Raw genomic sequence first — 17054 nt, 5'->3', positions numbered from 1 at the left:
TACCTGTATATGAAGACTACTATTGTCCATAATCGTGTAAATTTTAGTAAAAATCTATTGAGCAGAAATCGAGATATTTAGTGTTAAAGTTTGCTTTCGTTTTACAAAGTGAAAACTTTAGCTTCAAATATCTCGTAAACTACTCGATACATTTTGTTTATATTTTACCTGTATATGAAGACTACTATTGTCCATAATCGTGTAAATTTTAGTAAAAATCTATTGAGCAGAAATCGAGATATTTAGTGTTAAAGTTTGCTTTCGTTTTACAAAGTGAAAACTTTAACTTCAAATATCTCGTAAACTACTCGATACATTTTGTTTATATTTTACCTGTATATGAAGACTACTATTGTCTATAATAGTATAAATTTTAGAACAAATCTATCGAGCAGAAAACGAGATATTTAGTGTTAAAGTTTGCTTTCGTTTTACAAAGTGAAAACTTTAACTTCAAATATCTCGTAAACTACTCGATACATTTTGTTTATATTTTACCTGTATATGAAGACTACTATTGTCTATAATAGTATAAATTTTAGAACAAATCTATCGAGCAGAAAACGAGATATTTAGTGTTAAAGTTTGCTTTCGTTTTACAAAGTGAAAACTTTAACTTCAAATATCTTGTAAACTACTCGATACATTTTGTTTATATTTTACCTGTATATGAAGACTACTATTGTCCATAATAGTGTAAATTTTAGTAAAAATCTATTGAGCAGAAATCAAGATATTTAGTGTTAAAGTTTGCTTTCGTTTTACAAAGTGAAAATTTTAACTTCAAATATCTCGTAAACTACTCGATACATTTTGTTTATATTTTACCTGTATATGAAGACTACTATTGTCCATAATCGTGTAAATTTTAGTAAAAATCTATTGAGCAGAAATCGAGATATTTAGTGTTAAAGTTTGCTTTCGTTTTACAAAGTGAAAACTTTAACTTCAAATATCTCGTAAACTACTCGATACATTTTGTTTATATTTTACCTGTATATGAAGACTACTATTGTCTATAATAGTATAAATTTTAGAACAATTCTATCGAGTAGAAATCGAGATATTTAGTGTTAAAGTTTGTTTTCGTTTTACAAAGTGAAAACTTTAACTTCAAATATCTCGTAAACTACTCGATACATTTTGTTTATATTTTACCTGTATATGAAGACTACTATTGTCCATAATCGTGTAAATTTTAGTAAAAATCTATTGAGCAGAAATCGAGATATTTAGTGTTAAAGTTTGCTTTCGTTTTACAATGTGAAAACTTTAACTTCAAATATCTCGTAAACTACTCGATACATTTTGTTTATATTTTACCTGTATATGAAGACTACTATTGTCCATAATAGTATAAATTTTTGAACAAATCTATCGAGCAGAAAACGAGATATTTAGTGTTAAAGTTTGCTTTCGTTTTACAAAGTGAAAACTTTAACTTCAAATATCTTGTAAACTACTCGATACATTTTGTTTATGTTTTACCTGTATATGAAGACTACTATTGTCTATAATCGTGTAAATTTTAATAAAAATCTATTGAGCAGAAATCGAGATATTTAGTGTTAATGTTTGCTTTCGTTTTACAAAGTGAAAATTTTAACTTCAAATATCTCGTAAACTACTCGATAGATTTGGTTTATATTTTACCTGTATTCGAAGACTACTATTGTCCATAATCGTGTAAATTTTAGTAAAAATCTATTGAGCAGAAATCGAGATATTTAGTGTTAAAGTTTGCTTTCGTTTTACAAAGTGAAAACTTTAACTTCAAATATCTCGTAAACTACTCGATACATTTTGTTTATATTTTACCTGTATATGAAGACTACTATTGTCTATAATAGTATAAATTTTAGAACAAATCTATCGAGCAGAAATCGAGATATTTAGTGTTAAAGTTTGCTTTCGTTTTACAAAGTGAAAATTTTAACTTCAAATATCTCGTAAACTACTCGATACATTTTGTTTATATTTTACCTGTATATGAAGACTACTATTGTCCATAATCGTGTAAATTTTAGTAAAAATCTATTGAGCAGAAATCGAGATATTTAGTGTTAAAGTTTGCTTTCGTTTTACAAAGTGAAAACTTTAACTTCAAATATCTCGTAAACTACTCGATACATTTTGTTTATATTTTACCTGTATATGAAGACTACTATTGTCCATAATCGTGTAAATTTTAGTAAAAATCTATTGAGCAGAAATCGAGATATTTAGTGTTAAAGTTTGCTTTCGTTTTACAAAGTGAAAACTTTAACTTCAAATATCTCGTAAACTACTCGATACATTTTGTTTATATTTTACCTGTATATGAAGACTACTATTGTCTATAATAGTATAAATTTTAGAACAAATCTATCGAGTAGAAATCGAGATATTTAGTGTTAAAGTTTGTTTTCGTTTTACAAAGTGAAAACTTTAACTTCAAATATCTTGTAAACTACTCGATACATTTTGTTTATATTTTACCTGTATATGAAGACTACTATTGTCCATAATCGTGTAAATTTTAGTAAAAATCTATTGAGCAGAAATCGAGATATTTAGTGTTAAAGTTTGCTTTCGTTTTACAATGTGAAAACTTTAACTTCAAATATCTCGTAAACTACTCGATACATTTTGTTTATATTTTACCTGTATATGAAGACTACTATTGTCTATAATAGTATAAATTTTAGAACAAATCTATCGAGCAGAAAACGAGATATTTAGTGTTAAAGTTTGCTTTCGTTTTACAAAGTGAAAACTTTAACTTAAATATCTTGTAAACTACTCGATACATTTTGTTTATGTTTTACCTGTATATGAAGACTACTATTGTCCATAATCGTGTAAATTTTAGTAAAAATCTATTGAGCAGAAATCGAGATATTTAGTGTTAAAATTTGCTTTCGTTTTACAAAGTGAAAATTTTAACTTCAAATATCTCGTAAACTACTCGATAGATTTGGTTTATATTTTACCTGTATTCGAAGACTACTATTGTCCATAATCGTGTAAATTTTAGTAAAAATCTATTGAGCAGAAATCGAGATATTTAGTGTTAAAGTTTGCTTTCGTTTTACAAAGTGAAAACTTTAACTTCAAATATCTCGTAAACTACTCGATACATTTTGTTTATATTTTACCTGTATATGAAGACTACTATTGTCTATAATAGTATAAATTTTAGAACAAATCTATCGAGCAGAAAACGAGATATTTAGTGTTAAAGTTTGCTTTCGTTTTACAAAGTGAAAATTTTAACTTCAAATATCTCGTAAACTACTCGATAGATTTGGTTTATATTTTACCTGTATTCGAAGACTACTATTGCCCATAATCGTGTAAATTTTAGTAAAAATCTATTGAGCAGAAATCGAGATATTTAGTGTTAAAGTTTGCTTTCGTTTTACAAAGTGAAAACTTTAACTTCAAATATCTCGTAAACTACTCAATACATTTTGTTTATATTTTACCTGTATATGAAGACTACTATTGTCTATAATAGTATAAATTTTAGAACAAATCTATCGAGTAGAAATCGAGATATTTAGTGTTAAAGTTTGTTTTCGTTTTACAAAGTGAAAACTTTAACTTCAAATATCTTGTAAACTACTCGATACATTTTGTTTATATTTTACCAGTATATGAAGACTACTATTGTCCATAATCGTGTAAATTTTAGTAAAAATCTATTGAGCAGAAATCGAGATATTTAGTGTTAAAGTTTGCTTTCGTTTTACAAAGTGAAAACTTTAACTTCAAATATCTCGTAAACTACTCGATACATTTTGTTTATATTTTACCTGTATATGAAGACTACTATTGTCTATAATAGTATAAATTTTAGAACAAATCTATCGAGCAGAAATCGAGATATTTAGTGTTAAAGTTTGCTTTCGTTTTACAAAGTGAAAACTTTAACTTCAAATATCTCGTAAACTACTCGATACATTTTGTTTATATTTTACCTGTATATGAAGACTACTATTGTCTATAATAGTATAAATTTTAGAACAAATCTATCGAGTAGAAATCGAGATATTTAGTGTTAAAGTTTGTTTTCGTTTTACAAAGTGAAAACTTTAACTTCAAATATCTTGTAAACTACTCGATACATTTTGTTTATATTTTACCAGTATATGAAGACTACTATTGTCCATAATCGTGTAAATTTTAGTAAAAATCTATTGAGCAGAAATCGAGATATTTAGTGTTAAAGTTTGCTTTCGTTTTACAAAGTGAAAACTTTAACTTCAAATATCTCGTAAACTACTCGATACATTTTGTTTATATTTTACCTGTATATGAAGACTACTATTGTCTATAATAGTATAAATTTTAGAACAAATCTATCGAGTAGAAATCGAGATATTTAGTGTTAAAGTTTGTTTTCGTTTTACAAAGTGAAAACTTTAACTTCAAATATCTTGTAAACTACTCGATACATTTTGTTTATATTTTACCAGTATATGAAGACTACTATTGTCCATAATCGTGTAAATTTTAGTAAAAATCTATTGAGCAGAAATCGAGATATTTAGTGTTAAAGTTTGCTTTCGTTTTACAAAGTGAAAACTTTAACTTCAAATATCTCGTAAACTACTCGATACATTTTGTTTATATTTTACCTGTATATGAAGACTACTATTGTCTATAATAGTATAAATTTTAGAACAAATCTATCGAGCAGAAATCGAGATATTTAGTGTTAAAGTTTGCTTTCGTTTTACAAAGTGAAAACTTTAACTTCAAATATCTCGTAAACTACTCGATACATTTTGTTTATATTTTACCTGTATATGAAGACTACTATTGTCTATAATAGTATAAATTTTAGAACAAATCTATCGAGCAGAAAACGAGATATTTAGTGTTAAAGTTTGCTTTCGTTTTACAAAGTGAAAATTTTAACTTCAAATATCTCGTAAACTACTCGATACATTTTGTTTATATTTTACCTGTATATGAAGACTACTATTGTCTATAATAGTATAAATTTTAGAACAAATCTATCGAGTAGAAATCGAGATATTTAGTGTTAAAGTTTGTTTTCGTTTTACAAAGTGAAAACTTTAACTTCAAATATCTTGTAAACTACTCGATACATTTTGTTTATATTTTACCAGTATATGAAGACTACTATTGTCCATAATCGTGTAAATTTTAGTAAAAATCTATTGAGCAGAAATCGAGATATTTAGTGTTAAAGTTTGCTTTCGTTTTACAATGTGAAAACTTTAACTTCAAATATCTCGTAAACTACTCGATACATTTTGTTTATATTTTACCTGTATATGAAGACTACTATTGTCTATAATAGTATAAATTTTAGAACAAATCTATCGAGCAGAAATCGAGATATTTAGTGTTAAAGTTTGCTTTCGTTTTACAAAGTGAAATCTTTAACTTCAAATATCTTGTAAACTACTCGATACATTTTGTTTATATTTTACCTGTATATGAAGACTACTATTGTCTATAATAGTATAAATTTTAGAACAAATCTATCGAGCAGAAATCGAGATATTTAGTGTTAAAATTTGCTTTCGTTTTACAAAGTGAAAACTTTAACTTCAAATATCTCGAAAACTACTCGATAGATTTTCATTATATTTTGCCTGTATACGGAGACTACTATTGTCCATAATCGTGTAAATTTTAGTAAAAATCTATTGAGCAGAAATCGAGATATTTAGTGTTAAAGTTTGCTTTCGTTTTACAATGTGAAAACTTTAACTTCAAATATCTCGTAAACTACTCGATACATTTTGTTTATATTTTACCTGTATATGAAGACTACTATTGTCCATAATCGTGTAAATTTTAGTAAAAATCTATTGAGCAGAAATCGAGATATTTAGTGTTAAAGTTTGCTTTCGTTTTACAAAGTGAAAACTTTAACTTCAAATATCTCGTAAACTACTCGATACATTTTGTTTATATTTTACCTGTATTCGAAGACTACTATTGTCCATAATCGTGTAAATTTTAGTAAAAATCTATTGAGCAGAAATCGAGATATTTATTGTTAAAATTTGCTTTCGTTTTACAAAGTGAAAACTTTAACTTCAAATATCTCGTAAACTACTCGATACATTTTGTTTATATTTTACCTGTATATGAAGACTACTATTGTCTATAATAGTATAAATTTTAGAACAAATCTATCGAGCAGAAAACGAGATATTTAGTGTTAAAGTTTGCTTTCGTTTTACAAAGTGAAAACTTTAACTTCAAATATCTTGTAAACTACTCGATACATTTTGTTTATATTTTACCTGTATATGAAGACTACTGTTGTCCATAATCGTGTAAATTTTAGTAAAAATCTATTGAGCAGAAATCGAGATATTTAGTGTTAAAGTTTGCTTTCGTTTTACAAAGTGAAAATTTTAACTTCAAATATCTCGTAAACTACTCGATAGATTTGGTTTATATTTTACCTGTATTCGAAGACTACTATTGTCCATAATCGTGTAAATTTTAGTAAAAATCTATTGAGCAGAAATCGAGATATTTAGTGTTAAAGTTTGCTTTCGTTTTACAAAGTGAAAACTTTAACTTCAAATATCTCGTAAACTACTCGATACATTTTGTTTATATTTTACCTGTATATGAAGACTACTATTGTCTATAATAGTATAAATTTTAGAACAAATCTATCTAGTAGAAATCGAGATATTTAGTGTTAAAGTTTGTTTTCGTTTTACAAAGTGAAAACTTTAACTTCAAATATCTTGTAAACTACTCGATACACTTTGTTTATATTTTACCTGTATATGAAGACTACTATTGTCCATAATCGTGTAAATTTTAGTAAAAATCTATTGAGCAGAAATCGAGATATTTAGTGTTAAAGTTTGCTTTCGTTTTACAATGTGAAAACTTTAACTTCAAATATCTCGTAAACTACTCGATACATTTTGTTTATATTTTACCTGTATATGAAGACTACTATTGTCCATAATCGTGTAAATTTTAGTAAAAATCTATTGAGCAGAAATCGAGATATTTAGTGTTAAAGTTTGCTTTCGTTTTACAAAGTGAAAATTTTAACTTTAAATATCTCGTAAACTACTCGATACATTTTGTTTATATTTTACCTGTATATGAAGACTACTATTGTCCATAATTGTGTAAATTTTAGTAAAAATCTATTGAGCAGAAATCGAGATATTTAGTGTTAAAGTTTGCTTTCGTTTTACAAAGTGAAAACTTTAACTTCAAATATCTCGTAAACTACTCGATAGATTTGGTTTATATTTTACCTGTATTCGAAGACTACTATTGTCCATAATTGTGTAAATTTTAGTAAAAATCTATTGAGCAGAAATCGAGATATTTAGTGTTAAAGTTTGCTTTCGTTTTACAAAGTGAAAACTTTAACTTCAAATATCTCGTAAACTACTCGATACATTTTGTTTATATTTTACCTGTATATGAAGACTATTATTGTCTATAATAGTATAAATTTTAGAACAAATCTATCGAGTAGAAATCGAGATATTTAGTGTTAAAGTTTGTTTTCGTTTTACAAAGTGAAAACTTTAACTTCAAATATCTTGTAAACTACTCGATACATTTTGTTTATATTTTACCTGTATATGAAGACTAATATTGTCCATAATCGTGTAAAGTTTAGTAAAAATCTATTGAGCAGAAATCGAGATATTTAGTGTTAAAGTTTGCTTTCGTTTTACAATGTGAAAACTTTAACTTCAAATATCTCGTAAACTACTCGATACATTTTGTTTATATTTTACCTGTATATGAAGACTATTATTGTCTATAATAGTATAAATTTTAGAACAAATCTATCGAGCAGAAATCGAGATATTTAGTGTTAAAGTTTGCTTTCGTTTTACAAAGTGAAATCTTTAACTTCAAATATCTTGTAAACTACTCGATACATTTTGTTTATATTTTACCTGTATATGAAGACTACTATTGTCTATAATAGTATAAATTTTAGAACAAATCTATCGAGCAGAAATCGAGATATTTAGTGTTAAAATTTGCTTTCGTTTTACAAAGTGAAAACTTTAACTTCAAATATCTCGAAAACTACTCGATAGATTTTCATTATATTTTGCCTGTATACGGAGACTACTATTGTCCATAATCGTGTAAATTTTAGTAAAAATCTATTGAGCAGAAATCGAGATATTTAGTGTTAAAGTTTGCTTTCGTTTTACAATGTGAAACTTTAACTTCAAATATCTCGTAAACTACTCGATACATTTTGTTTATATTTTACCTGAATATGAAGACTACTATTGTCCATAATCGTGTAAATTTTAGTAAAAATCTATTGAGCAGAAATCGAGATATTTAGTGTTAAAGTTTGCTTTCGTTTTACAAAGTGAAAATTTTAACTTCAAATATCTCGTAAACTACCCGATACATTTTGTTTATATTTTACCTGTATATGAAGACTACTATTGTCCATAATCGTGTAAATTTTAGTAAAAATCTATTGAGCAGAAATCGAGATATTTAGTGTTAAAGTTTGCTTTCGTTTTACAAAGTGAAAACTTTAACTTCAAATATCTCGTAAACTACTCGATACATTTTGTTTATATTTTACCTGTGTTCGAAGACTACTATTGTCCATAATCGTGTAAATTTTAGTAAAAATCTATTGAGCAGAAATCGAGATATTTATTGTTAAAATTTGCTTTCGTTTTACAAAGTGAAAACTTTAACTTCAAATATCTCGTAAACTACTCGATACATTTTGTTTATATTTTACCTGTATATGAAGACTACTATTGTCTATAATAGTATAAATTTTAGAACAAATCTATCGAGCAGAAAACGAGATATTTAGTGTTAAAGTTTGCTTTCGTTTTACAAAGTGAAAACTTTAACTTCAAATATCTTGTAAACTACTCGATACATTTTGTTTATATTTTACCTGTATATGAAGACTACTGTTGTCCATAATCGTGTAAATTTTAGTAAAAATCTATTGAGCAGAAATCGAGATATTTAGTGTTAAAGTTTGCTTTCGTTTTACAAAGTGAAAATTTTAACTTCAAATATCTCGTAAACTACTCGATAGATTTGGTTTATATTTTACCTGTATTCGAAGACTACTATTGTCCATAATCGTGTAAATTTTAGTAAAAATCTATTGAGCAGAAATCGAGATATTTAGTGTTAAAGTTTGCTTTCGTTTTACAAAGTGAAAACTTTAACTTCAAATATCTCGTAAACTACTCGATACATTTTGTTTATATTTTACCTGTATATGAAGACTACTATTGTCTATAATAGTATAAATTTTAGAACAAATCTATCTAGTAGAAATCGAGATATTTAGTGTTAAAGTTTGTTTTCGTTTTACAAAGTGAAAACTTTAACTTCAAATATCTTGTAAACTACTCGATACACTTTGTTTATATTTTACCTGTATATGAAGACTACTATTGTCCATAATCGTGTAAATTTTAGTAAAAATCTATTGAGCAGAAATCGAGATATTTAGTGTTAAAGTTTGCTTTCGTTTTACAATGTGAAAACTTTAACTTCAAATATCTCGTAAACTACTCGATACATTTTGTTTATATTTTACCTGTATATGAAGACTACTATTGTCCATAATCGTGTAAATTTTAGTAAAAATCTATTGAGCAGAAATCGAGATATTTAGTGTTAAAGTTTGCTTTCGTTTTACAAAGTGAAAATTTTAACTTTAAATATCTCGTAAACTACTCGATACATTTTGTTTATATTTTACCTGTATATGAAGACTACTATTGTCCATAATTGTGTAAATTTTAGTAAAAATCTATTGAGCAGAAATCGAGATATTTAGTGTTAATGTTTGCTTTCGTTTTACAAAGTGAAAACTTTAACTTCAAATATCTCGTAAACTACTCGATAGATTTGGTTTATATTTTACCTGTATTCGAAGACTACTATTGTCCATAATTGTGTAAATTTTAGTAAAAATCTATTGAGCAGAAATCGAGATATTTAGTGTTAAAGTTTGCTTTCGTTTTACAAAGTGAAAACTTTAACTTCAAATATCTCGTAAACTACTCGATACATTTTGTTTATATTTTACCTGTATATGAAGACTACTATTGTCTATAATAGTATAAATTTTAGAACAAATCTATCGAGTAGAAATCGAGATATTTAGTGTTAAAGTTTGTTTTCGTTTTACAAAGTGAAAACTTTAACTTCAAATATCTTGTAAACTACTCGATACATTTTGTTTATATTTTACCTGTATATGAAGACTAATATTGTCCATAATCGTGTAAAGTTTAGTAAAAATCTATTGAGCAGAAATCGAGATATTTAGTGTTAAAGTTTGCTTTCGTTTTACAATGTGAAAACTTTAACTTCAAATATCTCGTAAACTACTCGATACATTTTGTTTATATTTTACCTGTATATGAAGACTACTATTGTCTATAATAGTATAAATTTTAGAACAGATCTATCGAGCAGAAATCGAGATATTTAGTGTTAAAGTTTGCTTTCGTTTTACAATGTGAAAACTTTAACTTCAAATATCTCGTAAACTACTCGATACATTTTGTTTATATTTTACCTGTATATGAAGACTACTATTGTCTATAATAGTATAAATTTTAGAACAGATCTATCGAGCAGAAATCGAGATATTTAGTGTTAAAATTTGCTTTCGTTTTACAAAGTGAAAACTTTAACTTCAAATATCTCGAAAACTACTTGATAGATTTTCATTATATTTTGCCTGTATACGGAGACTACTATTGTCCATAATCGTGTAAATTTTAGTAAAAATCTATTGAGCAGAAATCGAGATATTTAGTGTTAAAGTTTGCTTTCGTTTTACAATGTGAAAACTTTAACTTCAAATATCTCGTAAACTACTCGATACATTTTGTTTATATTTTACCTGTATATGAAGACTACTATTGTCCATAATCGTGTAAATTTTAGTAAAAATCTATCGAGCCAGGAATCTGTTGATTCGATCTAATTTTATGTAATATATATATATAACAGGATGTGGAGTCACTTGGTAGGAAGTTGGGTTTCACAACGGACAAGAAAAATTTCCATAATGTGTCTTTAGGACAGGGTCAAGAAAGTGTGGCAGAGCATGCAATAGAATATGGTGCTAGATACGGACACTGGGTGATCTTACAGGTATACATTCAACTTATATTATAATGTTAATAAGAATAAATTGATAATAATCAATTATGTTTAAAGTGGTCTTTCTATTTTGTTACACCTCAGATCGAATGTCTTCATAGTTCACCACCGTTTTAAGAAAGGAAAGGTGCAATACACTGTGGAAGTGGTTATCATTGATTGCCAGCTCTTTGTACTGTAACTTGCTATTTTTAGAATTTCTTTTTCTCCAGGCCTGGAGTACCTTCACTTAGTGGAGTAGTAAATCCGACCTTTCTAATCTGTGAAATCGCATAGCATAAGTGTATCTCCATAATTGAACCTGAGCCTTGCCATTTCGTTTCCAAGATTATTAGTGACAATAATTTCACAATGCACAATGCAGTATTGACCAGGTCGGTAATCTCTTGTTGTTGTAGAATTTATTCGCAAAGTTTTAGGGAGAATGAACCTCTAATTACCGAAACGAAACGCAGCTTATTATATTAGCTCAAAAATTAAACTAAAAAAATATATAAAGCCAGCTTCCAATTTACTTAAAAATCATTTGTTTAAAAAATAAAAAGAAAACACTTATCTAAGAATATAATTTGGAAAATTTCTGCAAATGTAGAATATTCACCTGGTGGCTAATTGGTTACCTGAATTAGACAAGAAAATGGAAAAGGCTCAGGAAAATCCTCATAACAATTTTCGGCTGTTTCTAAGCAGTGAACCTTCTCCAGACCCGCAACTTTGTGTTATTCCACAGGTAACTATATATTAATATTTGTAAATAATTCTTAATGTGCTTGTAATTTTACTCTGTGAATGTATTTATTTATTTTACTCTGTGGATGTAAACATTCAATTTATTCAATGTATAAATGATAGGGAGTACTTGAATCGTCCATTAAGATCACTAACGAACCGCCAACGGGCATGATGGCAAATTTACACAAAGCTTTGGATAATTTCGATCAATCGACCTTAGATATATGCACTAAAGAAATTGAATTCAAGGCTATATTGTTTTCACTGTGCTATTTCCATGCTGTTGTGGCGGAAAGAAGGAAGTTCGGTCCTCAAGGCTGGAATAGGAGTTATCCTTTCAATGTTGGTGAGTATATCTGCGAATGCTATTCTATGTATTATACTTTAATTAAATCGAAATTGAATTCGGTAATTTTCTAATTTCATTAGAATTCCATGGTAAAAACTGACTAAATAAATGCCATCGCGTGAAATTCGTGCATATGGTACTACCATGACGCAGGCTTATTGCTAATAAATTCACATTAATAGCTTCTTTTCTTTAAATCACTTATATTGCTATTAATATTAACAAAAAAGATTTTACAGTACGACAATAATTTCACAATGCATAATTTGGCAATTGGACGATAACCTCACCTGAAAGTTTCATAATATATTTTAATTATTTGTTTTAATAGTTATAAATCGTATCTATATACGTATATAAAAATGAATGTGTGTCTGTCTGTTTGTACTCGATAGATTCAAAAACCATACATCCAATCGCTGTGAAAATTTGGGAAATTATTAGGTATATCCCCGGGAAGGTTTTTGCAATTTTTTTTTTAAATCAGAGTTGGGGCCCTAGGTGCTCCCGAACAAATATCCCAAAAATATCAAAATAATTTAATTAGTAATATTTGTTAAAAGTGTAACCATGAAAAACAGTTTTTTGCAAATTATTAATACGTGAATAAATAAAAATATTATTGATATCCAGCTGAAGAAAATAATTGGAAATACGTTTTATTTAACCCCACAATTATGCCACCAAAGCGAAGTGCCATTGGTCGATCTACAAATCAAACAAAAAGGAGAAGAGAAGAACGAGCTTCGGAAACGAGTGAACAGAGGCAAGCAAGGCAAGAAAGAGATCGAGTTCACACTGCTCTTGCTCGGTCTTTAGAAACGAGTGAACAGAGGCAAGCAAGGCAGCAAAGGAATCGAATTCGCAGGACACAGACAAGTCGAACGATACATTCTGATTTGAATTTATGTGGTTTCAATTACAATCCCCTTTACAATTACAGTCTTCATCCAAGTGTAATTATTGGAAAAATGGATAAAATAAAATGACTGGGTGATGTTCAAACATAGCAACGTGTGAACGGGTACAGCTAGTTATGTAATATTTGTAATTTGATTATCTTCTATATATATAAAAATGTATGTGTGGAAATTATGTTTGAGGTATCAAAACTGCCTTTTTGTTCAAACACAGCAACGTGTGAACGGGTACAGCTAGTATAAATATAAAACCTTTAGACAACTGTCCGGACTACTTAATGATTAATATTTGTAAGTGTATGGATCAAACTTTAATTTTATTATTGCTGAAAGTATATTTACATTACAAAACTTGTCTATAATTTAGGCGATTTGACCATCAGCGTAATGGTTCTTTTGAACTATCTTGAGAACAATCCCAGCATTCCTTGGGTAGATTTGAGGTATTTATTTGGAGAGATTATGTATGGAGGACATATTACTGATGATAGAGATAGAAGATTGTGCAGAACATTTTTAGAAGTCTATCTGGAGCCCAAACTGGTAACTGAATTGCCGTACTTCTTTTTATTGGAAATATATTCAAATCCATTTATTAACATTGAAACTGATAAATAAATACAGATCGAAGGAACATTAGAACTGGCCCCAGGCTTTGCGTCACCGCCCAACTCAGACTACGAAGGTTACCATACTTATATAGACGCTCTGTTACCGCCAGAAAGTCCACTCTTGTATGGTTTACATCTCAATGCAGAAATTGGCTTTCTTACTACTCAGGTAGAAAATCTATTCAAAACATTAAAAGAGTTACAGCCGAGAGGGGCTGGTGAAGCGGCTCAAGGTGGCACCTCCAGGGACGAACAGGTAAACAAACTGAAATTATTAGAAACCTTTACTAAAACTTTTTATCTGTCTAATCTTCAACATATTAAACAAGAATCATGACAAATGGGAGTTGAACATTACAAAATAACTCACATTAAGTAAATATCAAATGAGTTCACCATTAAAACCTAGTTTCGAGCTTATCATCGCTTTCTCAATGATTTTTGCTTAGAGTGAAGAGGGAGTTGTATATTTACTTTTTTCTTTTTCTTCTTTTTGAAAAGTAACTTACTTCACATCTACTGACTTTACCATTATCATTTTGCGTAATTTTTGTTGGTTATTGAAGAATAATAAATATTTGTTTACAACAGAGATACAAAGGGGGGTACTTATTAGCAGTTTACAGTAAATGGAGGAGGGAGTATTTCTAGTAATGGACCAAAAGTGCCTTTTGCTTGAGACGCAATGTATTCCACCCTAGTCTCACAAATAACTATTGCAGAGATAAGAGACATTCTCCCAGCGGATATTTTTTTTTTTTTTTAATAATTAAGGGCTACGTTAGAAATAATTAAAAAATATAACACTGCAACTTTTACTTAGCTATAATTTTATTGTAGAGGCATCCCCCTGGAAAAAATCCCTATTTTCATTTGCATGTTCTTTCCAAATTCGGAGGCAACTCTTGCATTTCATACATTCGTTTTCATTTAAAAAATCTGTCGGTAAAAAAAACTTATAGATTTATGCAGTTAAAATTTTGATAAAAATCGTTTTAGGTTATCACTATGATTGATACTATATTAAAAGTGGCATCACATGATTTCAAACTGGCTGTACTGTTGACCAGAATGGAAGAAAGAACTCCCTTCAATATAGTGGCCTTGCAGGAATGTGAACGCATGAATATGTTAACTTCTGAAATGAGGAGATCATTAAATGAATTGATGCTGGGTTTAAAGGTAGGCTTAAAAAAGTGGAAGTTTTTTTTTAATACTTCCTCTTATCATTGGTAAGAGGAAGAGTTGCGACCGTTTGCCAGTTTGCGCCGGAAATATCTATTTTGTTCATTGCACTGACGACGTCTATTACTCTTCTTTTTTTGGAATATTTTTCCTGGAAAAGTGTAAGATTATTTTGGCTTTTCTCTAATGTGCCATTTTGACAAAATGTACGGTTCTACATGCTTATCTTTTTTTGTTGTTAATGATGATAAAATGTATCGATAATATCTTAAAAAAGAGGGTTGAAAGAAAATTCAATTACCAGAAGAATCATTTTACTATATTCACTTTTCACTTCTCGAAAATGACTTTTTTTTTCTTGACATGAAATTTACTTTGCGAACATTATCTGCATATATGTATGCATCTATCCACATGTATCGTTTATTTAAAACACTCTTTCTAGGAAAATTAGCTTAAGGCTAGTTCTGGCGGAGATACGGGGATGGATTCCCATTTCGTAAGTGTTATTTACTCATTCAGATAATATAAAGTCCATACATATAATGTACACTTTTACTCGCTTATTAGTATTACTGAAAATTAAATTCTTTTTGAAATTTAGAATTTGAAGAAAATTCCTTACTCTTGACTTTGAGGTTGGTGGAAAGGAAAGCACACCTGATTTGCTTTTCTTAGATGGATATATTGATTGCCTCCTCTCAACCGTTTTCGACTTATACAGTTCACTTTCAGGGAGAACTGACAATTACTAGTGAAATGGAAAAATTACAAGAAAGTTTAGTCCTGGACGTAGTACCATCCACTTGGGCCGTCAAAGCATATCCTTCACAACTTGGTTTAACATCATGGTATGGAGATTTAGAGATGAGAATCGGAGAACTCGATAGTTGGACTAGTACATTCAGGGTAAAAAAAAAATAAAAATAAATTCCTTTCAAATCTGTTCAAAATTAATATGTTAAATATTAATTAATAATAATGGATGCAAGACATTTACAGTAAACTTAATATTTTAGTTACCTACAGCCGTATGGCTTGGAGGTCTATTCAACCCAAACTCTTTTCTCACTGCAATCATGCAGATGACTGCTCGAAAAAATGAATGGCCGTTGGACAAGATGTGTTTACATTATGAGGTTCTTAAACAGAAATCTCGAGAACAGGTGTAAGTATTCAATCTTATCTCTCTGGTACTCAAATACTCAAAGAGGACGTTAATGGATGTTATGTCATTACTTTTGACGTTATTGATGATCAATATCAGCATTATTTTGAAACTGTGCAAATAGGCGTCCTAACCTATCATTTTTCGCTAACTCCGATTTTTAGGAACATTTTTACATTACTAAAATTATACTTTTTGTAAAAGACGAAGCGTTACCTTTTATTACATATAACCTTCCAAGAAACTTATACAAGAGGTTAGCTAAAATATAGATGGCGCTACTTTATATTACAAATCCTTTCCATTTTTCAGCAAGATTTGTAATTAATTTGTTGAGATTATCTGAAGTAATACTATTACAATCTTACTAAGATTTGTATGTATGTAAAAAGGCACGATACACTGTAGAAAAGGAAGCCTTACTCCAACACGTTTCCAGCACTGTCCTACAAAGTAGGCGTGCTTGACTAGAGGCGTGGCCTAAGCTAACTTATATTGTGGTACTGGGTTTAATTCCTGCTTTAAAGGTGTTGGATTTGATTATGTTAAATGAGATAATTAAGTAAAGAATGAACCTTCTCCCTGCGCGACTCCTAATCGGTACTCGGACATAAAGCCCGAAAAAAATAGACATTACCGTTATACTAAAAATAGTAAGTGTAAAGGAAAATGTAATCTCTATAAGAATATTAGGGAAAATCGTCTGGGTCAGCTTTTGGAAAATTAAACTGTAAAATCCACTTTGCTGGAGTGCTGCTACGGTTGAGTAATTTTAAATACAATGTAACCCTTCTTAATAGCACTTACAACCTTAGTGATACAACTTTACATAATGTAAAAATGGCCTTAATCGAATTTCCTGAAAAAGGTTTCAAATAAAAGTTCTAAGTATAAAGAAAATCTCAAACATAAAAAAAAACATTTCCTAAATCCCA

The 17054-nt window shown here is 28.6% G+C and overlaps 1 protein-coding gene across 10 annotated transcripts in view; it reads left to right on the top strand.

Moving 5' to 3' along the window:
* LOC141460979 (dynein beta chain, ciliary-like) overlaps positions 1-17054 on the top strand; it is a 129920-nt gene that overhangs the window by 111520 nt on the left and 1346 nt on the right. Inside the window, exons 77-84 of one of the 10 annotated variants that reach the window (XM_074141522.1) lie at positions 11002-11145; positions 11747-11884; positions 12007-12232; positions 13523-13698; positions 13780-14022; positions 14766-14948; positions 15687-15860; positions 15971-16119. In XM_074141522.1, coding sequence (XP_073997623.1) covers positions 11002-11145; positions 11747-11884; positions 12007-12232; positions 13523-13698; positions 13780-14022; positions 14766-14948; positions 15687-15860; positions 15971-16119 — 1433 coding nt within the window. The other 9 variants (XM_074141525.1, XM_074141524.1, XR_012462451.1 and 6 more) reach the window with 9 other exon arrangements.

The sequence above is a fragment of the Rhodnius prolixus genome, unplaced genomic scaffold (genome assembly GCF_049639745.1).
Source record: "Rhodnius prolixus isolate KJV_2025 unplaced genomic scaffold, Rpr scaffold_6, whole genome shotgun sequence".
Classification (NCBI taxonomy): Eukaryota; Metazoa; Arthropoda; class Insecta; order Hemiptera; family Reduviidae; genus Rhodnius; species Rhodnius prolixus.
Note: the sequence above shows the minus strand (reverse complement) of the source record. Positions and strands in the feature narration are given on the sequence as shown.